General features: G+C 41.4%; 1 protein-coding gene across 1 annotated transcript; it reads left to right on the top strand.

Annotated features, from left to right (window-relative positions):
* Positions 1-22,319: 22,319 nt before the first annotated feature.
* Positions 22,320-25,337, top strand: LOC133919563 (RGG repeats nuclear RNA binding protein A-like). The gene is made up of 6 exons (XM_062363993.1): positions 22,320-22,756; positions 23,087-23,477; positions 23,590-23,731; positions 24,189-24,347; positions 24,444-24,500; positions 25,024-25,337. Exons 1-6 carry the CDS (start codon positions 22,567-22,569, stop codon positions 25,210-25,212), a joined length of 1,128 nt encoding a protein of 375 aa, XP_062219977.1. The 5' UTR covers positions 22,320-22,566; the 3' UTR covers positions 25,213-25,337.
* The last annotated feature ends 1,055 nt before the right edge of the window (positions 25,338-26,392 follow it).

Raw genomic sequence — 26,392 nt, 5'->3', positions numbered from 1 at the left:
GCTGATTTTTCTGCTCTATAGTTTCTACTTCACCTCAAATGGATCTGATCCTTATTGAGATCGCACGTTTGAAATATGAAAAGGTTCCCGCTTGCTCTGGTGATTCATGGGTCCAGCATTTGTACTGCAGTGCTGGCACATGCAAGCAGATAGCTCCAAAGCTACTATGGTTGCAAGCTAACTGCTGCATGTACCGATAAGTAACTAGAGCTGCACGCAGCAAGTTGTACATAGGCATATGAGTATCTCTACCTAGCTAGCATGCATTAACGCAAGCATACGTGCATATACTCTGATCCCTCACAATTTTATTCAGCATTTACGATAATTTTGTTTCAGCTTACCGTAACGGATGTATTTCAAGTTGTTCAAGTTTATCTTAAATGTTCGTGGATTTTATCCAGAATATTATCTTTGTAATTAATATATAAATATTTCAATATTTATATTCAATGAGGCCTCGCTTTTAGTTTCGTCCCGGACCACCGAAATCTCAGGACCGGTTCTGATTCGAGGGAAGGAGGAGAGTAATAGAATGTAGGAAATAGAGTAGTTGTTGAAAATAAAAAAAAAATAGAGGATGCTATAATAGTGTTAGGGGATATTGTAATAGCATTATAGATGATGAATTTTTAAAGTATTCGTTGAAGATGACCTTATTGCTTAAATGCTGCGCAGATTGCTTCAGGATCCTTGTCCTATATAACAGTAACGTCGTCCTGGAAGTGTACGGCGCATTAAGCTTTCTGAATTGCTGAACTGTATGGGGGTAGTTAATTCATTTATGAGAGCTTGTTTTACCTGTCAAGAAAGACAACTCATTATCCCAAAGAACAACGTTGCAAAACTCGGTGTACCTTAATGGTTGCACTATTCAGAGGATCCAGGCCAGAATGTAGTCTGAAAAAAATCCAGGATCCCTCATAAATTAGCACACGACTATGGAGAGGTGAAGATTCATACATCCAGAACAAAACTGACTACGCAGGGCTTCCTGAATGTCCCATTCCTGTAACTTATGTGAAGAACATCTTGTTGGTCACCCGGTTTGGCCTGGATTCAGGTCCAATATTCAGCATATTCATAATGTATTCATGTGTTTAGGTATAGAAGATCAACGGCAACACCGAATCTGCACAAGACAAGGATGATTCCCTCCAAATAGAAAACTACCCGTTTAGACTGGATTTTTTAAATATTTTTTTGTTTTTATATTTTCAAAACTACACCTCCATTTGAAAATTTAACAGGAATAGGTTATCGTCGCCCGTTTATCGGGCAAGAACAAAATGTCGCCTGATGAACAGGCGAGACCCTGTGGGTCCCAGCACTCTGAGAAGGTCTCACCCGTTCATGTTGCCTACTGAACGGGTAACACCATTATAGCGTCGTTCATCGAGCGATCATGTTTGTGAATAAATTTAATTTCTGGTATAATAGATATGGTTTTAAAAATATATTTATTGTGTAAATAGTTGTCCAAACGGCTTTACAGAGTGGTTTATATTTTTCCTTCATTTATTATTAATTTTGGTTTGATGTAATTTTGTTAACATTTCTTTATTTAGTTGATGTAAAATTGTGTGAGAATTTTTTTAGTGAAGTAACGTTGGGAAGATACAAAATTAAATGTAACACTTAGTTTTAAAGAAACAAAACCAGGTACAACACATATATATCAGGATCAAGTTTTCGTACATATGTTACATCATCAGTTTATCATCACAGCACCATTATTACAGTAACGTTATTAACTTATTACAAAATGACTCGAGGTCTTAAAAGAAAATACAATGGAAAAGATAAACTCTAGGGCCAGAGGGTCCTTCATCTTCCACAGACGTCAACTGGGGGTACACCAGCCTAGAAAAGGAGCTCTGAATCGAAGTCATCTTCATCAAATGATGCAGCTTCATTGACAGCTTCTGAACGGTAGAAGGATGAAAGAGAGGGAGCAATGGGTGTGAGTACATAATGTACTCCACAAGTGTAGTGAAAACATGCTATGGGGCTTAAGTTAAAAAAGGTTTAGACCCTAGTAGACTGCACTAAGCAACCTTAACCTATGACTCCAACAACAGGCATCCTATTTAATAATGTGAAAACACAACTATAACAAGAAGGAATGAATCATAAGATTCCATCCGACTACCAAGACTCACTAGGTAATTCCATTACCCAACTATCCGACAAACCATACTAAAACCTGATCCCATCTAATCAAGAAGAAATCCAAACCGCTCTTAACCGAGAGCACGACTGACCGAGCAGTTTTATACTATGTAGAGTACACACAGCTTTTTTCACGAGTCATGATTCTCATGCTGCTTCACACTTCTAGGGTGTGGAGTCGGGATCACACTACAAGGCCTTTACAAAGCTCCTGCCGATTTGTAGGTACCCACTAAGGTTTCACCGCTAACAGTGATTCCATCACTGCAGAAGCCCCCTCTTGTACCACTCAACCGTCTACTGGTGCCCACAAAATCAGATGGGTAGCTAATTAATTGGTTAGGTCATACCCATATAAGCCTCGTGGTTGTACAGTTTAGCCGGGTTACATGTTTCCAGAACCGGTCCTTAGGATCCTACACAGGAACAACCACAAACCAACTGTGCATTCCCACACCATCATCACACAATCATCCTGCTAGGATCTCGATACAATGTTGCTACAAAATTATCATACCCATTTCATGTTGCATAGACATTAGTCAAGATTAATATTTACCTCAACCATGATAGTAACTAGCATATCTACCCTTCATTTTCCATAACTCATCAACGATGATAAGGATAATCATACAAAATCTAGTAAACCCTAATCATAGACTTTCATTTTAGACAAACGTGCAAAGAAGGATATATAACTACATATAAACTCTAAAATAGGAGCAAGATGTTCAAAGACACTTGTCTTCAGTTGAGTGTTGCTCGAAGTCTTCAGAAGCTTGGTCTTGTAGGTGCACGAACTGCTCACCTCCTAATCGGCACACCGAAAAAGTATACAAGGAAAACTACTAAGAACAGTACAACAAATAATACTGAAATTAGGTTAAACCCCTACAAAAATATTCTACACGTCGCTATGAAAATTTGAGCGCAAAATTCACCCAAATCGAAGCTACGAGTAAAAAGTTATAAACTTTTGAAGTTTTAGGGTTTTTTCTGCAAATTTTATACTGAAAATCTTGATTATGACATCATAAAGCAAAAAGGCATATTTTCTATTGAAAAACCTACGAAAAAGGTTCATGCGCCCATGGACCACGACCTGAAGGTCGATCCATGGTCCATTGTGGACTGGTTAACTATGAGTGAAGGGGTATGCGATCTGGGTCGCTAGATCTTGATCTGTAAGACCCTGTTCCCGGGTTCTCCTGTGCCTCTAGTATCAGTCTCTAGATTAAATAGCTGATACGCATAATATAACAGTTGTAGTATCACGGTCAAACTTCGTACATAATTATTAAAGTTATAGAGTACAAAAGATTACAAACCATAGTGTATTTGTCGGTGTACCAGGAACTGGGGGTCCCTGAGTCTCGAGACCAGGCCGACCGTCCGCCACGTGTCACTATCTCGCGAAGTCCCTCCTGCAAGATGAGGAAAATCTAAGTTCCGGGAGAAGGTGCTCGGGACCACAGCCTCTGGTTCCCGAGCACCCCAGTTCCCCAATGACCCGCAGAGTCCAAGTATCGGGAAGAAAGTGCTCGGGAGGGTGCCGGCTCGCCCCCGAGTACCATAGTCCCCCGATGGGCCAAACAACCAAGTACTCGGGAGAGAGTGCTCGGGGCTGCACGTGGCAGCCCCCGAGGACTCGGTTCCCCGAATGTTCTATAGGAGGGCTCGGGAGAGAGTGCTCAGGGCTGCACGTGGCAGCCCCCGAGGACTCGGTTCCCCGAAGGTTCTACAGGAGGGCTCGGGAGAGAGCGCTCGGGGCTGCACGTGGCAGCCCCCGAGCACTCGATTCCCCGAAGGTTCTACAGGAGGGCTCGGGAGAGAGTGCTCGGGGCTGCACGTGGCAGCTCCCGATCACTCGGTTCCCCGAAGGTTCTACAGGAGGGCTCGGGAGAGAGTGCTCGGGGCTGCACGTGGCAGCCTCCGAGCACTCGGTTCCCCGAAGGATCTACAGAAGGGCTCGGGAGAGAGTGCTCGGGGCTGCACGTGGCAGCCCCCGAGGACTCAGTTCCTCGAAGGTTCTACAGGAAGTGCTCGGGAGAGAGTGCTCGGGGCTGCACGTGGCAGCTCCCGAGCACTCGGTTCCCCGAAGGTTCGCGCAAGATCACCCGACGACCCGGAAGGACCCGTCGGCGAGGTGTCAGCCAGTCAAAGGTCCGAAGCTGCATTTAATGGGCATGCACGGCTTGACATCCTGACATTCCCAACTGCCCACGCCGCAGTGTCAGTCCCTGCCATGCTTTGGCAAAGGGGCGTGGGTCCATTAATTGCACGGGTCCCGTCCCGTATCATCCGGGGTATCTCGGGATAACGTTGCTAGGATCAAAACGTTCCGCCTACCACCCTGCCCTGGTAGAAGAACAAGACAGGGTGGGCGCGCCGGGCGCCTCTGTGGCCACCCGGTAGGCCCTCTCAACGGCGCCAAGACGTCCACAGTAACGGGTGGTCGGATACGCACCGCGTTTTTCCACCGCCCCTGTCACTTTGCCCGGACGGAATGATGACGCCTTTCTCCGTGGCGTATTGGAACTCGTGCCCCCACTTTCCCATTTGGGGTAAGTCGAGGTCGGCGTGTGTATAAAAGGAAGGGATGGATAACACAGGAAGGCAGACCTAAGAAACCAAGATAGAACCACAGGAAGACAGGCCCAAAAACCAACCCGACACTCTTGAAGAACACCACAAGCAAGCTCGGGTAGAGCTAGAGCAAGGGAGCCCCAAGCTCTCTGTTAGCCATACATCCTTGTAACCAGGCACATCCTTGAAGGATTCCCTTAAAAGAAGTATATTGCATCCACACAGGAGTAGGGTATTACGCCCCCGAGCGGCCCGAACCTGTCTAAACCCCGGTGCATTTATTTCTTTTTGCACTAGGTCGATTATTCCCCCACCACCGACCGTTGCATTTATTTCCGTTTCCATTTATTCCCCCGATGAACTCGTTCAGGATCATCCCCCCGGCCGAATCTTTAAAAAGGGGTCTCTCGGGATCCCTGCGACAGGAGTTCATCCTCCGACAGTATTTATTACAAACCTAGCTGAACGGCTAACTAAAATACAGCGGAGGGTAAAAACCCAAGCCACAAGCAGCTAGGGTATGAACGCGACTTCTAGGACTACTCTTCATCCTCTCCTTCACCTCCAGCGAAGTCGGCATCGGCTTCCTCATCTGAATGATAGCAGTGGTGAGTATGAAAGGTATTCAGCAAACCCTATACTACTTCAAGGTGTTGATAGATGCATAAAGGGGGTAAATCAAGGATAAGGCTTTACGATTTAGTTTTTAAGCATAAAGCAGTTTATGCAAGCATCCAATTGTATCATATAAGATTGACTTAAAATAGTTTAAACAGTTCAAAACCAGGTAATAAGCTATATCTGGGGGTTTTCGGTCTTGGGAGGGCTACACCTCACTCCACAATCTCCGTCATTACCTCTGGTGTACCTCTAGTACCATACATCTTCTAGCCGATTGAGCCAGGAACCTCAACACACGGATATCTAGTCCACACACTCACTCATCAAGACACACACACTCACTGTACCCACACGATATGCTCAATCTCCAACTGTTGCAATCGAAGGAGCGAATCATACCGAGATACTTCAATAACCTTTCCTGCCGGGCTTTTCTACGAGATTTACCCCCAAATACCAGTGGTCTTGTACTGAACGGCGGGTTCCCTTTTTAAGCATTTGCCGGTCTCTGCATGCTCAAACAGAGGGTCACATAGTCACTTGACTGCTCGCTACTCTCAGCCTCCTAGTATGATGCCAACTCAGTCTGGTGAAGGAGAAGTCAAGTCCCGCCAATTCAGGACGTATGGTTGCACAGGGTGGCTAAGCATGACGGTGCAACGACTCAGTCCTTAACTGGAGTAGGTATCTTCTGGCAATGAACACCACAAAGATGACTCAATCCCCCATGAGCATCCTCATCCAGAGTACTACTCCACCTGCCCCTGCCAAACAGTTTTCACCCATTTTTACACATTACCCACCATATCCCACACGACATCAAGTATTTATAACCATCACGGAATTCATAATCATGAAGAATTCATAGTATATGAATTATAATTGATAACAGTAAATCTTATTCCCAAGGAGAGGTGTTTTAAAAGTGATGTATCCGAGAAGACGTATTCAATCATATGCATGCTAGATATCAAGGTGTTCGATATTGATTTTGAAGTAGTCAACCTTCCAAAATGTGAGGCTATTTTGACTTGTTCCGACGTTGATTTTGAAGTAGTCAAGCTTCCAAAATTGTTGCTTAGCTTCTATTTTTGTCCCTGTAATTATTTTTCTATCAAATATGCAAGTTGGAATATTCTTTGTAATCAACTATGTCCTGAATTTTATGCCTCAACCCTACATAAAAGCGTGTCATTGTAGCATCTTCATTCTCAATAATATCACAACACAACATACTAATTTGTAGCTTCTGATAATATTCTTCTATGAATCTATCACTTGGGTTTAAATGCTATAATTTCTTACGCAAATCACGCTTAAAAGAGGGTGGAACAAATCTGTCACGTATAGCAACTTTTAAAGCATTTCATGTAGTATGCAGTAATCCGTCTATTCCACCTGATGATTGCAAGGTCTTTAAATTCACTAGATGTGTGCTTAACTCTATGCACTTCAGGAACCAAATGAGCATTAAACTTTTGTTCGACCGTCATCTTACTAAATATTTTTTAGCGTCATAAGCATCCACAAAAGATGGTATAGTAAACTTAACCTTAGCAATTGGGTCATCATTAACATATGGGTTATGTTGTTGAAAATTATTACCTCTCATACTTGACAATTGAAGTTTAATCGATTCTATTTTTGTGCATCAAAGGCATCTTATTCTTGCCTCAAAATTTTATTATCCGCGATGGACTCCTCTTGCTCATGGGATGCACCATGAGGATCCTCACACCCATTGTTTGGTGGCTGATTAGCCAACCTATCCAAGTGTGCATTAAGTATTGCAATACTATCATTGAGTTGTTGCAATGTAGTATTTGTTTCTATGAGCTTCTTATCAATGTCGTCATTAATAGCATGACGGTGATCATCCAACACCATTGTGAGTTCTTCCTTCAAAACACACTCTTGCGCATCCAACGCTTCACATGACATGGTTTGTAGCAAACAAGAGACAACAATATATTATCCCTATTGACAACTGGGTGGTAAAGGTGAATGTGGAGTCACACACTCTCAAATGTCTTACCATTCTCTTGCAAGTGTTCTTACCAATCACAGCAATTGGAACAACCGGTGGCTGGTTTGTAATACCTTATAGGTACGAATGAGGTAGTTGCAAGGGTAGAACTGTTCTGATCAAGAGAAGGTGGAGCTCGGACAACTAATACTTAGTAGTAAGGAATAACAATAATTGAAATCAGATTAGCAAAGCTGAGTAAAAGATCATAGTACTCGTCACAGTTATTAGCCCGAACGTATTCCTAGAACTAGCTCAAGTAAGTCGAAATATATGATAGGCACAAGCACAATGGAACAAAATTCACAATGCAAACTATTTTTTTATTCTCTTTTTTTGCATTCTTTGCTTCTTACTTTCTTCTCACTTTCTTTTTTGTTTCTGTTTTTTTTTGTGAATGTGTCACAAATTCAAAACTCTTCTACTACCTTTTCTATGATCAATGAGGTGAGTGAGACACAAACTTTTTTTTTTTTGAGAGTAGGGGTATAAAAGAAATAAAAAGGTACACTCTCTCTGGATTTTTGATTGCTCTGTTTTGGCATAGAGTTGCTACTCGAACTCTGTATGACAATGCTCAATATGAAGGGTGCATATGGGTGTCCGAGAGCATCCAGAAATAGAAGAACTCTGACTAGGTTGTGGAGGCGAAACCGAGTGGGTGGTTAAACACGACTAGTGGTCGAACCCAAATAGGTGGTCAAAGCGACTGGTGGTCAACCCAAGTTGGTGATCGAACCTAACTAGCAATCAAACTCGAGTTGATGGTCAAACCCGACTAGTGGTCGAACTCGAGTTGATGGTCGAACCCGATTAGTGGTTGAACTCAAGTAGGTGGTCGAACCCAAGTAGGTGATCAAATTTAACTAGTGGTCGAATTCAAGTAGATGGTCAACACGACTAGTGCTTGAACCCGAGTAGATAGTCGACACGACTAGTGACACAATCTCGGCTAGAATAGACAAGAGCAAGTCGATATACACGATGACTAAAACAACAAAGACTCAACGCTAGAAACTAGAACATGATGACTCAACCAGCAACAAAGACACTGGCGATAGACTTGAACTCAACACGAAAACTGAAATCAAAATTGCGAAAGGCACAAAGTGGTTTGGATAGCAGAAAAACTAAGATCTAAATTTTTTTTGTAGGGCAATTTTTTCTGGACTCTAGGTAATGGAATACGACGAAACAAATAGGAAAAATGAGATTACCTAACAGGCAATTGAGGCTTTGATATCACTTGATGGGGGCATGCTCGATCTTCTGAAAGGTAATATGATAAGTCGATTTGGTGAAGCTTCGACGTTGATGATCTAAAAGCTCTAACCAAAACAGATCAAGAATTCTAGCAACCACTAAACCACTACTCCGTGGTTATCAACTATATCAAGACGCGGTTAACCTCTCCAAAAATGCTTTTCCTACAAGCGAATCGAGAACACAAGCAAGAACAAGTAGATGCAATATGAATATTGCTGATTACCGATGAAGTACTTGAGTTGAGGTTCTACAAACTGATATATGGCAAAATTATCCAAAACAGAATAATCTAAGCAAATTTCGAGCCTAAACTATGATGACTATTGTATATTTATAGGAAGGATGTGAGGAGATCGATCTAGGGTTGTGCAGCCATAGAAAGAGACACACACAACCTGGACTCCAACCCCAACACCTTACAAGACCTCACAAGGCCCACAATGGTGGCGCAACACCTTATTTCATTGACTATACTAAGCTATTACGAGTATTTAGTCGAGATCAGATCCATAGAAAAGTGCTCGTCATAAGCTTTTCAACAAGTCCAAGATTGTCTCAATCGGACTTTGTATGTGAGAGTTATGTCCATTTTATTGATGTGTTATCCTAGGACTCGACCTCAAGCTCAAGTAGACTTTAGAGTTTGACTAGAAATCGACTTGGAGTCCGAGTAGACTTGACCTTCGAGTGATGATGTCTAGGTGAACTTGTGGTGCTTCTCCCATATTCTTAAGCATTAAAACATCACAAGAATATAGTAGTAATCCATCTAAGAAGTCATGTATCGTGGTTGTGGTGGCTAAAACATTGACGCTGGTTTTGTGTAGAAGCATGGCACCGTAGCCTGAGTGCGTGATGGAGAACTTAGGTGTGTGGTAGGCTCTACGACATCCGGTAACCTCTGGTATGAAGCTTGTAACATCCGGTAACCTCCATAGCGAAAGTGTCGGTGACCTCCGGCTTGTGCCGTGGTGGTTCCGAAGGCACTGGTATGCACCTAACCCGTGTTGCCACGTAGAACCAATGAAAGGGCGCGACCTCCATCGTAGGGTTGTAAGGGCCGCTGGGGATGTGGATGTGTGCAGGCGCATCCAGCCACTGCTCGACCCACGACTACATCTTATCCATCCAGGTAGCATCATACGCGATGTCCTGACCCTTCCTCATCATCCTACAAGAGAAATGTACCATTACGGAATTGAAAACATAATTAGTAAAGCACATTTAACAACAAATAGTTACAAGTGAGTGATGTCAGTCGGTCGTCACTGCAAGGGAAAGTGTTGTTGATACCTGAATTGCCTATAGACTCTGTCCGGGTAGTAGGGCTCAATCGTGACGTCGAACATCAACTGTCACCTCGTAAGCCAAAGAGCTTGGTCCTTGTGGCACAACTCAGAGAGGCCAAGACACTAACCATGCAGTGTCACACCTCGGCAAAAATCCATGAACTCTCCAAGTGCAACTTTCGGCTAAACATTTAATGTCGTATGTTCGAGAACTAGAAATTACCACATTGAACTGTCTCTTCTCCGAGAAACACCATCTCATTACTGCATGCTGCAGATAGACCTTGTCATGAAACATTTGCCCTTTGGTCACCACAGTAGAATCATGCTGCCATGAAAACTCGTGCCCATTGTTCACCATCAATTTCTCTAATGTAAAATTCATCCATTCCTCCATAATTCCTGCACCTGAGTCCACAAATGTGTGGAACTCATCATCATCTGTCTACATCTAGTCCACAAGTGCCTCATCCCGCTCCCCTGATTAGCAAGCATCACGACCTGATTACCTTCCTCATTGTTACGTTCTTCTCTTGCTATCTCTACCTCAATCAGTGCACTAGTCCACAAGGAAACCTCCAACACAACACTCTCCTACTCCTCCTCATCGATAACATTTTCACCAATAGCTTCTATGGTTCTACGGCTAGCTACTGTCGAACCAAGACCGCTCACTTCTACAAGGATGCACTGGGAAAAACACTGTCTCAACCCTAGTGACATAAATTGCTGCTATTGCTTCGAACATGTATGCTCCCAGAGCTCCCATTGCCACCTCGTTTCATGATGTCTATGAATCACAACCTTCACTGTAAGCCTCCGTAGCGAACATGATCATTTTAGAGCATGTATGTGATTTTGGTGATTAATGGCAACATAGTCAATGTGACTAACATGTTTATCAAGTATATACTTTAGTATAGATGCTATACATAAAGAAGCCACCGAAGTCGAACTCAAGAAAGATAGAATTAGATGAGTTTAGATAAGATTGCACTCACTGGATGGTCCGGTGCTTAGAAAAGTTATTAATACCGGATGATCCATGCTCAGAAAAGTTATTAACACCAGATGACCTAGAGAGAGTTGTTACTAGGTATTGCAACCTAGAGAGGGGATTAAGGAGTGGTCCTATATTGTACCAAGTGGTACATCAACACCTTTGAATATTCTTGTTAATGAGATCAATGGGCTAGGTTTGACACCAATTAGAGATGATCAAGTGACGAGAAGAATACCTCTTCTTCCAAAGTACAAGTTGATAGTTTCTATCATCTAAGACAATACCAATATTAGCAAGATGACTCCAAACTAAGTTCTCGGTAAGATCACCGCCCATGAGATAACTATGAATATGAAGGTTGAAGGCTCATTCTCATCCAATGCCAAGGACTTTGCCCTCACAAGCAAGAAAACTTCTTGCCCACGCATGAAAGAAAAGATGAGAAGGCAAGAGCAATAGTCAAGCTCAAGCGAAGATAATAGTGATAAAGATGAAGAGAGTGATTAAGAAGATGAGCAAAATATCTCAAGTGATGAAGAGATGTATCTCAAGATCGCCAATCTCATTTCAAGATTGGAGAAGAACCTCAGGAGGATCAACACTAAGATTGATTATTCAATCTCTATGAAAAACTTAGTTAACACAATTAATCATATTAAGAAGGAAAAGAAAACCAAGAACAAGAGGGAGACAAGGGGAAGAGACAAAGTATTTACAAGCATAAAAAGATAGATGAGTAAAGATCAAGATTCAAGCTCAAACGATAAGAGCTTCACCATCCACTCCTTCAAAAGAAGCTCTTCCTTAAGGTCGTCATCACATAAGTGTTTTATGGCCAAAGGTACTGAAAATGATGTAAGTGGTGATGAATCCGATGATGATTCACTCTCTCAAGAAGAACTTCTTGAATTGATCAATGAGAAACAAAAGGCCTTAAATAAACAAACTAAAGAATTGAAGAAATTCAATGCCCTTAATGGTATTCATACTTCTTTTGTTTCCAATTATAAATAATTGTTGAGCAAATTTGAATCGTTAAATAAGGATCATGAAGAGCCAAAAGCAAAACTTATGGACATTGAATTTCAACCTAAGGTCCATTTGAAACAATATACCTCTCTCTTTGATTTTAATCCTAAGGTAGATGCTTCCAGTTTTCGTGATGATTTGATTGATCTATCTAGCGCACCCTTTGTAATGAGACATGTGTTGAGAATGTTGTTGTAAAATCTTATAATGATCTGATTGCATAAGAGAATGATGAGTTAATGCAATAAGTGGAGACGCTCAAAAACGACTTAGCAAGATTAATGAAAAAAAATCATGTCCAACATCCTCAAGATAATCGTGACAACATGGTGAAGATGCTTACAGAGGGTCCACCATGACATATTTCAAGTGTCATCAAGAATATCACAAATTCTTCTAATGCAAGCAAGTCAAGAAGGAGACCAATGAGAAGAAAAAGGAAATGAATATCTCAAACAAGACCTCAAACTTCTACATCAATCCCAACTATAAGATCAAGACCAAGAGCAACTGCTATAAACTCAAGAAGAAGGACAATAGCAAAGTGGTTGCACATATGGTTGGAAGAAAGGATTAGAGGTGGAACCAAACCATTTGGGTGCCCAATGAAGTCATCATCAACATGAAGGGGCCCAATTAGTTTGGGTTTCAAAGAAGACTTGAAATCCATGGGTCGGCTCGAGGTATTTGAAAACTTGACTCACAAGATGAAGTGAAGGTTCAAGCAAAAAAGTCAAGTGTACAAGATTAGACGTATTGATGAAAATCTTGATCATTATATACCCAAATTCCCAAAAAAGGTAAAAAAAAAAAGGGTAATGGTAGCTAGATTTTTGTTCATGCATTTTATTTTTGCATCTAGTACCTTTTCTTTGTCTAGGATTGCATGAGCGCATTACATTTCTTTGCAATGCTTAGTATATATTTTTCATATGGTAGGTTGCTTGTATTTCTCTCTAACCGATAAGCAACCTATATTGTTTTGTTAGTTGTAGGTTCTTTTCATGACACTTGTTTTCAAGTCTTTTCTTTATGTGTCATAAGTCTAATCTATAAGATAAATTCTCCATTTTTATCATATAAAGTGCATATCTCTCGCAAGTATTCGACACTTCCATGCATACATTTAGGGAGCATATCTTATGAGTTGTGATTTTGAGACTAATGTGTTGTAAGTAATATATTTTGTAGTCTCATGGAGTAATCTACAAGTCCCCGAAGGTATGTAATGCTTCATCGTCAATTGGTATTATTTTCAATTTATTTGATCTTTTAAGCTACCTCCATACATAATATGGCTTAAACTTCTTATCTTGTCATAGTGTCAAGTTGTGCATATGTGTCACTCTCATCATATGTCTGCACGCATATATGGAGAGTTTAGATCATATTATATGATTCTCATGAATTTTTACCCATGTATTTTTATTTCAAATGGTATTCGCATAGCTCATTTCAATCACATTCCTATAGTTGGCATGAATACCTACGATTGATATCATTTATCCTACAGTTGATATCATTCCTTTCAATTAGATGCCTATAAGTGATATCATCTTATTGGATCATGATTCATGAAGATCTCTCCCGTATGCTCTAACGTTTTTTCTTGAGTTCAACGTGTGTTTGTACCTTTTGAGATTGTTGACAAAGGGGGGATTTTGATGACCAAAGTTCAAGTTGCATGATGTGAGATTGTTGAAGATTATTAATAAAGGGAGAAACATGATGTAAGAAGCGTGTATGGAAGGATTATAAGTGATATCAAGGCTAGAAGCACACAAAGTAAAGAGTTCTTGCATGGGTCGATAAGGGGAGATAGTGATGATGGAGAAATAGGGAGAATTGTCTACATGGTAGTCACAACAAAGAGGGACAAAGTGAATATAAGAACAAGGTATAACAAAAATGGGATCTTTTCTTTACAATTGATCCATCTTCTATTGGTATCTTTGGTGCACTTTCAATTAACATCATTAGTTTCCTTACCATTGGTACCATTGGTTGTTCTTACCATGCATCCAAGCAAAGTGGTAAGGCTTGTCAACTTTAAAAATTATTGTCATTCATCATTTCTGCACTTTTACGTTTGGTATTATTTATGTTTTGTCACTTGCTTTGGTTGTATTGTCATCAATCACCAAAAGGGGATATTATAGCGAACATGACCATTTTAGGGCATGTATATGATTTTGGTGATTAATGATAATATAGTCAATTGAACTAACATGCTTATCAAATATATGGTTTAGTATCTCTCATGGATGCTATACATGAATAAGCCACCGAAGCCGAACTCAAGAAAGATTAAATTGGTTGAGTTCAGATAAGATTGCACTCACCGGATGGTCCGGTGCTCAGAATAGTTGTTAACACCGGATGGTTCGGTGCTCTGAAGATTATAATCATCGGAATATTTTTTAGTTTAGAGGAGAAAATGAACACTACACCAAATGGTCTCATGCTCAACAAGATGTTCACACCAGAGCATTTTCTAGGAGAAATATTTTGGTGCAGAAGATTTGTACACATCGGATGGTCCGGTGTTCAGAGAGATATACACACCGGAGCATTTCTCCAGAGAACTATTGAAGACTGAAGATCTATACACCGGATGGTCCGGTGCTCAGAGGTGTACGCCGAATGGTTGCTCCGGAGCATTTTTCAGAAGAAGGTCTCAACAACTAGTTTTGCGTGGTTGTACACACTGGATGGTCCGGCATCCTGAAGATCTACATGCTGGACAATGAACATTGAAGAAGAAGTGGCTTGGTCAGCTGAAGTATACACCCCGAATAGTCCGGTGATGGAGTTCATATTATTGCTGGAATATCTGGTGTTCATAATGTGTTTGAGTTGGGTTCCGATAGCTAGTTTTCTACTGATATACATACCGGATGGTTCGGTGTTTGTACAGTTATTAACGCTAGATCATCCGGTGTTCACAATCTTTTGTGATCGTTGGAGCAATGACTAGTGCACAGACTTGAGGCTATAAATACCCTCACTCAACCATTTGAGTGTGTTGAAGACTAAAGAAGCTCATAGACACTTGAGAAGATATCTAAGCCACCAAAGTGCTAAAAATTATCATCCAAGGTAATTAAGCACAAGATTAGAGAATAATTAGTGCAAATTGGCCTAGAGAGAGTTGTTGTTAGGTGTTGCTGTCTAGAGAGGGGATTAAGGAGTGATCCTACATTATACCAAGTGGTACACTGTAACCTTGAGTCTTGGTGATTCGCCAGCACCGTGAGCCTTTGTGGCTCATGCTTGTTGACCTTCCGACTTGATGTGGAATGATGATAAGACTCCTGTACAGGGACGCGGTGACTTGTATCTTGGTGGCTCAAGCTCCGAAGTGAAGACGGTGACAAGTGACCAGAAGAAAGACTTGTGGTGAGACCTTGTCTTAGTGGCTCAACCTACTTGAGGCCTAGGTGGCTCAAGGGCTGTGATCAGGTGTCGTCTTGGAGCTGTAGTATAGGTGGCTGCTCCAACGTAGATTAGGGATGGTATTTATACCATTGATATCACAGGAGAAAAATCTCTTGTGCTGAGTTTGCTCTCTCTGACATCTTTACGTTTTCGCATTGACTTCTTGCAATCTATCCTTGCATGTTTACCTTCATAGAGTAGTTTGCTAGGGTTGGCTATAGGTTGTAAAACTTTTGAACGGACGAGTAGACACATTAGATGAACCTAGAGCACATTTAGATAAAAATTGATATAGATTTATCTTGTGAAGTTTTTGGAGTCGATTAGTTTTAGATGTCCTAATTCACATCCCCTCTCAGAACGTCACCGATCCTTTCACCGCTCATGTGCCGAACTAACTTGTTGTAGAGCATACAACCAATCTAACATTTAAGCCTACCGCACCTCTCCCAGACTACTCAATTATGTGTCAATATACTGAAAGTTACTCAAATTCACTCCACTATCACAATGCATGATATATTTAGGGTGTAAAAAACCTTGAACCCCAATATGATTGACATCCCTGATTCAACAACCATACTATACTCTATCAAATTAATTAATTGTAATCAACATACAACATTAACAAATGAAATACCTATGCAACCTCAACACATGTATTCTACATAACCATCTAATATCACCATTACTATACCCTTTCTGTAGACATTATACCAGTCTAAATATAATGCTACCAAAAAAATACTCTATTTCCATTCTAAAAATTCTACAACTATGAAATATTTGTACTACATATTCATAACAATTCAACCCCAAACTATTCTAGATTGTCCAAAATATGAATGCTCTATGCTAACTTCTCTATTCTACATCGAATAATATCAATTTTTTGAAGAACATTGAATAACATATTTCAACTCTAAATTATCGAAATATTTCAACTTTTTCAACTATTTTACATTTCCTAACTAATTACTATATTTTGTGCATATAGCTAATTTCCAAACCAAACCTACTCTATTCTAAATTTCATATACTTATTTTTCTAAATTATATACTTTATTCTACATTTCTCTAATATTTTCTAACTATTTTTCTATTATTTTTCTAAATACTTATAGTATTTCTAACTATTCTCTACTATTTTTCTAGTATCCTACATATTTTCTAATATTTCAAACTATTCCTAATTTCTAACTATTTTATTCTATTTTTATAAATCACCTAATATTTTTTTAACTATTTACTAAATTCATATCCTACTGTTTTTCCTAATTCCAATTTTTCCTAACTATTCCTATTTTTTAACTACTTCTAAATTTCTAACTATTTTTAAAAAAATTCACCGGTGTAGCCACTGCCGCTTGCCGACCCGCCATCACCCACTGGTCTGCCGCTGCTCGATGGCCCGCTGTCATCCGCCACACCACCAGCAGCCCACTCGCTCGCCCGCCGTGCCTCTCCCTCGACCGTCGCGCACTCTCTGTTACAATGGTAGCGCATGGGAGAGAAATCAGCGACCAAGAAATATAAATAAGCTTACCGGCGCTCTGCGTGCTGACATACCTAAGGTTGCACATGTCGGCATTCCACATGCCGACGAGTAATGATACATCACTTATCGGTACGCGGAGTGCCAACAAGTCCCTTCGCACCACAAACATCCTACGTGGCACCCTTTTTGTCGGGTCCACCACTTATCGGCATTTTATGTGCCGATAAGTCCTCGAGCCCACATCGACACTCGGAGTGCTGACATGTCACTAGTTGGCACTCCGTATACGAACATATACTTATTCTTGTATTTTTTTGATTTTGACTATTATTTTTATAATTTTTTAATAAAATAATATTATTAAAAAATCTAGAGGAAAAGGGTATCATAGATAAATATTATGTATTGGTGTTGCGAGAAAGAAAATCGAAAGAAAAGTGATGCGCTGTTAGAAAAATGAAAAACAACATGGTCGAGAGTTTGGAGAAATCATGAGGGCCATGGATGTAAACCGGAAAATGAAGTATGCGGAGAATGATTGCAACGATAAACATGCATATAGACTAATAGACATCACATCATGATGGGAGGTTATATAATACAAACCCTTTGGTGGAAACATAAAAACCATCCGACAAAACCAGTGTAAAAGTTTCGAAGAGTTCTAAAAGATGTAAGATATGCAGAGGAGGTGATATTATACAATCATGTAACATTTTTTAAAACGATATTTCCCCTTGATAAGCATGGATTAAACTTAACCTCAAAGAAAAAACATCTCATTTTCGCTGCTAATTTAAATAAAATGGATCATTCATCACTTTTTTATTTGAAGCCTCAATATTGAGGTATAAACTGTAATATCTCAATGCATGTCCAAACACACACCACACCTTATATATGCACACCCACATACACCTTTAAGACACATGATAGACCTACAATCTATACACACGCTTATTGAAGAGATCCATGAAGCCTCTTGCGGAACCATTCGTCGCTCTTATCATGTTTTTTTAGAAGGGGTGGCTTTATTAAATCAAGTAAAGCATAAATATTACAAACACGAACCTTCGACAAAGGAAAACATAAAGAAACAACACACCCTATTGCCAACACACTGAGCTTCATCTTTGATCCATAGTCGCCAAACATGGCCGAAGAAACTGGAGCCAAACTATGCACTGATGAGGAGGGGCCATTAAAGGCCATTAGATTTTTCGCAGCCACCAAGAATAACATCATACTACCAGGATGCATTAAGAGTGATGAATGCTGTAGCCAACATGACCCTATTAGAAAATATATGTAATTTTGGTGACTAATGAAAACATAGTCAATGAGACTAATATGTTTGTCAAATATATACATTAGTAGGTCTTATGGATGCAATACATGAAGAAGTCACTAAAACCAGGACAAAGATTGATTGAATTGAAAAACTCCTAGAAAAATGACTATGTCGGATGGTCCAACGCTAAGGAGTTTGCACACGTCGGATGGTGCGTCGGAGTATTTCTTCCAGAGAAGGTTATAGATGTTGAAGAATAAAGATCAACATGCCGGATGGTCCGACGTCTTGATGATGAACACACTGGAGTATTTTGTGCAAAGAAGAAGTGGCTCGGTCTATCTCAAGTGTACACGCTAGAAGGTCCGGTGATGGAGTTGAAGAGCACACCGGAATATTCAGTGTTCACAGAGGATTTGAGTGGGGTTTGAACAACTATTTTTTGAATGATACACACACTAGATGGTCTGGTGAGTATAATGCTATCCACACCGCATCATCCGACGTATACAGTAAAGTTAAGCTGTTAGGGCAACGACTAGTTCGTGGGGTTGACGCTATAAATACCCCTCAACTCGGTCATTTTAGTGTGCTGGAGTCCAAAGAAGCTCACATACACTTGAGAAGACATCCAAGCCACCAAAGTGTTTAAAGTAATAATCTAAGGTAAATAAACACAAGATTAGAGAGTGATTAGTGCTAATAGACCTAGAGAGAGTTATTGCTAGGTGTTGCTACCTAGAGAGTGAATCAAGGAGTGATCATAGAGTGTACCAAGTGGTACGCCAGCATCTTGGGCCTTGGTGGCTCAAGCTTGTTAACCCTCCGACAACTTTTGTACGGGGACGTAAAGACTTTTGCCTTCGTGGCTCAAACTTCGAAGTGAAGACGGTAGCAAGAGACCGGAAGAGAGGCTTGTGGTGAGGTCTTGCCTTGTTGGTTGGTGGCACTACCCAATTAAGGCTTTTGTGGCTTAAGGGAGCTATAGCATATGTGGATGCTCCAATGTGGATTAAGGGTGATGTTTATGCTATCAATACCACATGATAAATATCTCTTGCGTTGAGTTTGCTCTCTCTAACTCATTACGTTTTTGCATTTATATACTTGCAATTTACCTAATGGTAGAATAGACACACTATATAAACCTAAAACATATTTAGATAGAAATTGATATAGGTTTATCAACAGTAGAATAGACACAATAGATAAACCTAAAACACATTTAGATAGAAATCGATATAGGTTTATCTTGTGAAATTTTTGGAGTCAATTAATTTTAAATGTCCTAATTCACCCCCTCTTAAGACGTCACTGATCCCTTTAAACACATCAGGTAAACTTGCCAACCAGAAAGGAACTCGACGCTGTCGAACACACCGATGACTTGGAAGGGAGAACTGGCACCTCCAACAAGCACGTTGTCAACTCGGACTTGAAGCTCGTATCCCTTCACAAAGATACAACACAACAAACACAAATACACAAATAACATATGCATACCTATCACCAAACATCTTCCAAAACACAACAAATAGACACAAACACTTAAACTACTAACCTAACTATCAAGATACTAGATTAAGAAATCAAGTTGAAATATGACTTGGTTTATATGTGATGAGTAATTGACAATATTATTATTTTGGTTTGTTTTGTGGATTGGATGAGTATGTATATGTCTTGCAATTATGATCATATCTGACCAAAGTTGCAGAGAGAAATGGAGTTGACATGTTTGTCTTTGAATAAAAAAATTATACACACCGGATGATCCATCACTTACGATTTTGTACACGCCAGAAGGTCCGATGTTCAGATGAGGCTCACGCACCAAGCTTTTCAACTCATAAGCAAAAATTGAATTACACACCGGATGGTTCTGCGATGAGCAGCAATACACGCCAAAATATTTCTTGCAAAGATGTTGCAAATTGGCTCTCGTGAACTTAAACTCGCCAGATGGTCTGTCGATAAAGAGCAATGCATGCAGGACTATTTCTTGCAGAAAGATTGCAGAACAGTGATCTAGTGAAAGTGAACTCGCTAGATGGTTCGACGATGGGATAAAATGTACGCCGGAGTATTTCTTCCAGAGAGGTTGCAAGATAATTGGTCTGCTAGATTGAACACACCAGATGATCCGACACTGAGGAGGTGATAATGCCGGAACATTCGTCATTCACGATTTTTCTGAGATGTGCTTTAACTGAGGATTTTGATTATGGACTAATCTATAATAGAGTTGGAGATATGTGTGTGCTTGTCTTATGTTATGCAGGTGATGGATGTAACTTTGTAGTCGATGATAGGATGATCGGGCCTAAGAAGGGTGCTTAGTGCCGGACGATCGAGGAGGTCGAGCGGAGCTAAGAGTGACCCTAACTGTGCACATAAGAGGTCAAGCAAAGCGTGTGAAGATGGATGAAAACTGTGTGTTGATAAAGTCAAGCGAAGGAGATGCCAATGCAAGTGATAAGGCGGCCAGAGAGATTGGAAGCGAGAGAGACTTGCCGGCGATCAAGATCACAAGACGGAGTACACGTGTAAATATCAGGATACTTGCTTAAGGTGTAAGCAAATGACAGTGAGTCACGTTTTGAGAAACGTGCAAGACTGTTTTATGGTTTGGTCTCAAAATCGTGAAATGATGGAGTGTACGTGGCATCATTGTAAAGTATGCATTGAGGCAAAGCTAAGTCATGAAGAAGTTATGACCATTCGATAAAAGAAGCAAAAAATAGACCAAAATACCCCGATGGTAAGAGATCATTGGAAATGAGAGTTATTTTGAAAATAAGAAAATTTAAGGACTAAGCTACCTCCCTAGGTCTATAAATAGAGAGGTAGGACCGTGTGGGAGGTGAGTGAGGGTCAACCATTTGAATTTTGAGTGTTAGGTTTTAGAGGAAAGAAGTTGGGAGAGCTTAACCTTGTAATATGTGAGAACTTTTTTGTGAGGGAAAGACTTTGTAATCTGCCTAAAAGAGGGCTGATCTTTAAAAAAAATGAAGTGCATGTTTCCTCCAATACTTGTGTTCATCTCCTTTGCTTTTTATTGGCTCCCTTGCTTTGTTGCGAGTTTTTCCTATTTCAGCTGAGATTTTCGTTTTTGTTGATAAGATGAGTTTTTCCCTTCTTACAAAGTTATTCTTCTTGTTGCTAAAGATATAAAACTCATATAGAAATGTATACAAGTGAGTTTGAATTCTCTTACCTCTAGATCATCAATTCGAAGAACTTCTTCTTCCAGTGATCTTTACTTTGAAGCAAAAATTTCTTCTGTCAAGTTGCTATTTTACGTGCCGATGACTCGTGTATGAGTATCAATAAAACCTAGTGTTCATCTACGAGAGCCAAGCTTTCCTTTGTTGAGCATGTGTTTCTTAAGTTTTTGCTTCCATTTCTAATTTTAAAGTGTGTTAGATGATAAAATAAAAATAATCATAAAAAAATTTATAAGATACCTATTGAGTCCCTCTAATAACCATTCTCAATACTTAACCTAACCGCCGAGAACAAACCACTCCAGCTCCGACGCACCCGCGTCTACAAACAGGCCGGTCAAGTCACCGAATCACCTTAGAGTCACGTGGAGTCGCCTATCTTAGTCGCTCATACAATAGAAGTCTCTACAGAGCTCAGTTGTGTTCTCTCGCTGATTGGTCCTACTCTTGTGATGTTTGTTATGATAGGAATGGACCGGACCCTCTCACCCCGGGGTGATTGATTTGGTTCCCTTCCAAATTGATTTGGTTCCCTTCCACCTAATCCCCACCTATCAAACTTGAAACCAGTCCCGACTTGACACGCATTTGGCGACGAAAGCATATCACAGCCGTCCGATTGGTAGCCACGGCTTCAGTGGCCAGATCCCAAATCCACGAGGCGCCTCACGCCCCTCGAGGACCACGGTACCCAGGAATTCCGAAGCTACCCCTCTGGTCTACCTCGGCGCGCCAAGCGGCTCAAACGCACTTACGCAGCAACCACTCCTAAAACGGAAATTACCTCTCAGTCCCGAGGCTATTACCGTAATTCCTAAGATCCCGAGCCAAAATGGTACGTAAAAAATTCCAGTAATCCCACACGAAGGCGAAAGGATATGAGCTCGCGTAGGAGTGCGGCTAGGGTTTCTCCGTGTTGTACACTCTGCCCTCCCTTCCTCTCCAACCCCTCGCCGCCGCCGCCCAAAACCCTACCTTCTCCTCCTCTCGCCCCTCCTTCACTTCGCATCCTATGGCGGCCCAAGTCCGGCGAAGCTGCTAGCGCCTGTATAGTTGTATCTAGTCTGCGCCCCCAAGTACCTCGCGAGCCCACCGCAGCATCCTCCCCGCCGCCGCCGCCATGGCCACCATCAACCCGTTCGACATCCTCGGCGCCGACGACAACGACGACCCCTCGCAACTGATAGCCGCGGCGGCGGAGGCGCAGAAGGCCGAGGCGAAGAAGTCCGCCGCGGCGCCTGCTGGGAAGGTGGCCCAGCCCGCGGCGGCCGCCAAGTTCCCGACCAAGCCCGCTTCCCCCACGCAGGCTGGTGAGTTGTGGTTGCCAGGGTGCTAGATCTGGGGTCTTGGGCATTTACGCTTCTTCTAGCTTTCCATGTATTCTGATTCATACACACTTTTTATGATAATTTCTAGCATGTTTTAGCAATAATTTCTGGTTTTCGTCTATCCATTCCTGAGGCTGCAACTGCCAGTTGTAAATTTGGATGCCGTGAGTGGTAAAGATGTGACCTTTTCTCTGCTGGAAAGTAGAATTTATACCTTTCTTTAGGCCGGATGTACGAACCTCAAGTAGATTTTAGCTCCATTTCTGAAAGCACGAATGCTATTCTAAAACCATTGAATTCTAATTGTTTCAGTGAGAGATGCACGCGGTGGCGGTGCACCATCACGTGGTGGCTTTGGCCGTGGTGAACGTGGCCGTGGCAGAGGTGGACGGGGCTATGGCCAGAACCATGACTTTGGTGGCGACAACACGAATGGCTTCCAGGGAGGTTATGGTGGCGGAGGCTTTGGGGATGGTGCTGTAACTGGTGGAGGTGAAGGGGATAGGGAAAGAGGCCCTCGTCCCCCATTCCGTGGAGGAGGCAGGCGCGGTGGCTACCGAAATGGTGAGTTTGGCGATGACTCAGAGAGACCACCTCGGAGAAACTATGAGCGCCACAGTGGAACTGGCCGTGGGTATGAGATGAAACGCGATGGCGCTGGGCGTGGGAACTGGGGCTCTGCCACTGATGAGGTTCTTGCGCAGTAAGGAAACTATACCACATTGTTTTCATTGCTGTCTGCATTTGTGTAGCATTTTTCGTTGCTGTATGGATTGGTAGAACTAGATTTAGCTAATGTAGTTCTGTGTGACTAGGGAAACTGAGGAAGCTCTGAAGGTTGACGAGGGTACTCCTGTTGCCGAGAAACAGGGCGAGCAGAATGATGCCCCAACAGCAGATGAGAACAAAGATAGCAAGGATGCTGCTGCAAATGAGGAAGAAAATGAAGAGGATAAGGTAATTGCAAATCTGATGTTATCCACTTTTTAAGTTTACTTATTTTTTAATTGGCAGTGTTCACAGTTGTGATAAAGATTGGAGAATATTTGCCATAGCAGAGAATTTTATTACCTTACCTCGCTTTTCTGATAACCTTGATTTCTAGTCCAGGACAATCCAGATCACTCAAAATTTTGAACTTTGTTTTTCAGTTTTGGTTCCAAATAAAATAACATGTAACTTGGCATTTGTTGTATTATATCTTTCAGGAGCTAATTTTCTATTGATGATTTATTTTTAATTTTCTTGTTACTGTTTGTTAATCACAATTCCATATCCTGAGGTATTCTGCTCATTGAACAACTTGTATGTACCAATTTCCCCCCTATAGAGCTAAGGCCCTATTCGCTTCTTTTTGTGTGTGTATAATGATATCAGTGCTGATCTATCTATGTTCTAATATTCAATTTTGCAGGAGATGACTCTGGAGGAGTTTGAGAAAATAAGGGAGGAGAAGAGGAAAGCACTACTTGCATTGAAGGCTGAAGAGAGGAAGGTTGAAGTGGATAAGGATCTGCAGTGTATGCAGCCACTTTCCACCAAGAAAGGAAATGTTGAAGTTTTCATTAAGCTGGTTAGTTTCCCAGCATATGATATTTTGATTATTTGATTCATAAAGTCTTCTGTAGCTTTGCCAATGTGTGCTTGAATATATTTCTTATTTTCTTAGGGTTCTGACAAGGATAAGAAGAAAGAAATTGCAGAGCGCGATGAGCGTGCCAAGAAGGTATTTATATCTTATCCATGTAGTAGCATTTTGCAATCCTGGGTGCTATCTGTTGGAAATCAAAATAGTTGCAGACATATAGTCCCTCACATGTTTAGTTATCTGTGCTGCTATTGCACAAATGTGATGTTATTGTGTTAATTCCGTGTCAGATAGATTTAGTTTTAAATTTTGTTAGCTTATCTCGTCCTCTTTTCCTATTGATTGCTTGGACTGGGTGCATTTAGACCAATCCCCTTGGGAATTTGTTATATTTGTAGGGAATAAAATCTGAATTAACTCTGAAACTGTAAGCTTGTGATTTGTGAGGAATAAGTATTCTGAACCCTGAATAACTAAATCCCAATAAGAGGAAGAAAACCCATGGTGCAGTCTTAGTTCAATGACCCATATAATTCCGTCAAGTCCATGTTTGTGATAATTATGCTCTGCTGTTTTATCATTACTGCTTGTAAGTGAACAGATTAGTTAGGGCAAACCCTCCTGGGTGCTAATAAGTAATTGGCAAAAATCTTTGGTGCAGTCGCTGAGCATCAATGAGTTCCTGAAACCTGCTGAAGGAGAAAGGTACTATGGTGGCCGTGGTCGTGGAAGGGGCCGTGGGGAGCGTGGTGGTTTTAGAGGTGGATATGGTGGGGGGTACAATCGTGGCCCAGCTTCTGCACCAGCCATTGAAGATCAAGCGCAGTTCCCAACCCTTAGTGGGAAGTGAAAGTGCGTTTAGTGTTGTCTCGAGCATTGCATTATCTCTACTGGTGTTGCCTTTAAATTTTGCCCGACCTTGAATTATTGTGCCACGGTTAATTGGAACAAATAATGGTGTCACATGTTGCTTTATTTCACTGTGTGTTACTTGACTTTGTATACCGGAGTTTGTCAGAATTAGCCACTAATTTCGTAGGCAAGCTTTACCATTTTGTTAAAGATCGGCACTCCTAGCATGTTATATTGCTTCTTGCTTGCCTTAGCTTTATATTTGCGTGGCTGTGATTACGCAATATGGTTTGTGTTGTGTGTCAAGACTGCTAGGTTCAGCAATCAGCTGCTTGTGGATCTATAGCCTTCTGTTTGAGCTTTAGTGCAATTGGGTTTTTAGCTGGTGTCAACTGTCTGTGAGTCTTGTGGTTATTGCCTGTGGAAGGGCGTAATACTCGAGGCATGGATCAAGTATGTTATTCTGTTCGAAACCTTTCAAGATTGCACCAATACTACTAGCCTAGTGTGAAGTACACAATTATATGATACTACCAGAACAAATTCACATCAAACCCTCGCCTGCCGAGGGCGTTTCTTGCTGACCATTGAGCATCTGGCGGCCGTCTGGGACGCACCGTTCGCCAAGTATGTGTATGCTAAACCTCCGTATTACCATGCGGAACTTGCCCTTGATTTGTGACATCCTGTGAGAATATCTAGTGCTGTTAGCTTGGGTACACCATGCTGGGGAGAGCGCTTCTGATTAAACTTTGCAGATTGTAACGACATGTTAAGTCCTGGCCATCCTCCATATGTGTACTGGCTGCTCTCCGTAGAAGATTTGTAGGATCCTCACCAAACTGGGCGTTAAGACTGGCTCTCATAAGGCTTGCCACTACGTTTGCTCCCAAGAAAGCACCTTTCAGCAGCACCGTGATCTCCATACCTAGAAATGCAAGCTTTGGTTGATCATTGGGGTTCGTGCTCCCCGAAGGCGAGGACCTTGAAGAAGTACCAGTAAGCTTCTTGAGGAGATCCGTGGCGTCGATCCTGCTGCAGCCACTGGAGCTTGTGCTTCTGCATCTTCTGCCTTGGCTGCCTGTACCTCTGGATCACCATGGACAGGGCTCTGCGAGATCACTCGCGATCGCTGAAAGAATGGGTTCCATTTCAGGAGTCCTCTTGAGGAGAATGTT

Source organism: Phragmites australis, chromosome 1 (assembly GCF_958298935.1).
Source record: "Phragmites australis chromosome 1, lpPhrAust1.1, whole genome shotgun sequence".
Classification (NCBI taxonomy): domain Eukaryota; kingdom Viridiplantae; phylum Streptophyta; class Magnoliopsida; order Poales; family Poaceae; genus Phragmites; species Phragmites australis.
This window is presented reverse-complemented; position numbering and strand designations above follow the sequence as displayed.

Coding starts and splice junctions, on each gene's coding strand:
- LOC133919563 (XM_062363993.1), top strand. CDS start 22,567: ATGGCCACCATCAACCCGTTCGACATCCTCGGCGCCGACGACAACGAC. Junction 22,757..23,086: donor CGCTTCCCCCACGCAGGCTG/GTGAGTTGTGGT, acceptor TAATTGTTTCAG/TGAGAGATGCACGCGGTGGC. Junction 24,501..25,023: donor GCGATGAGCGTGCCAAGAAG/GTATTTATATCT, acceptor TCTTTGGTGCAG/TCGCTGAGCATCAATGAGTT.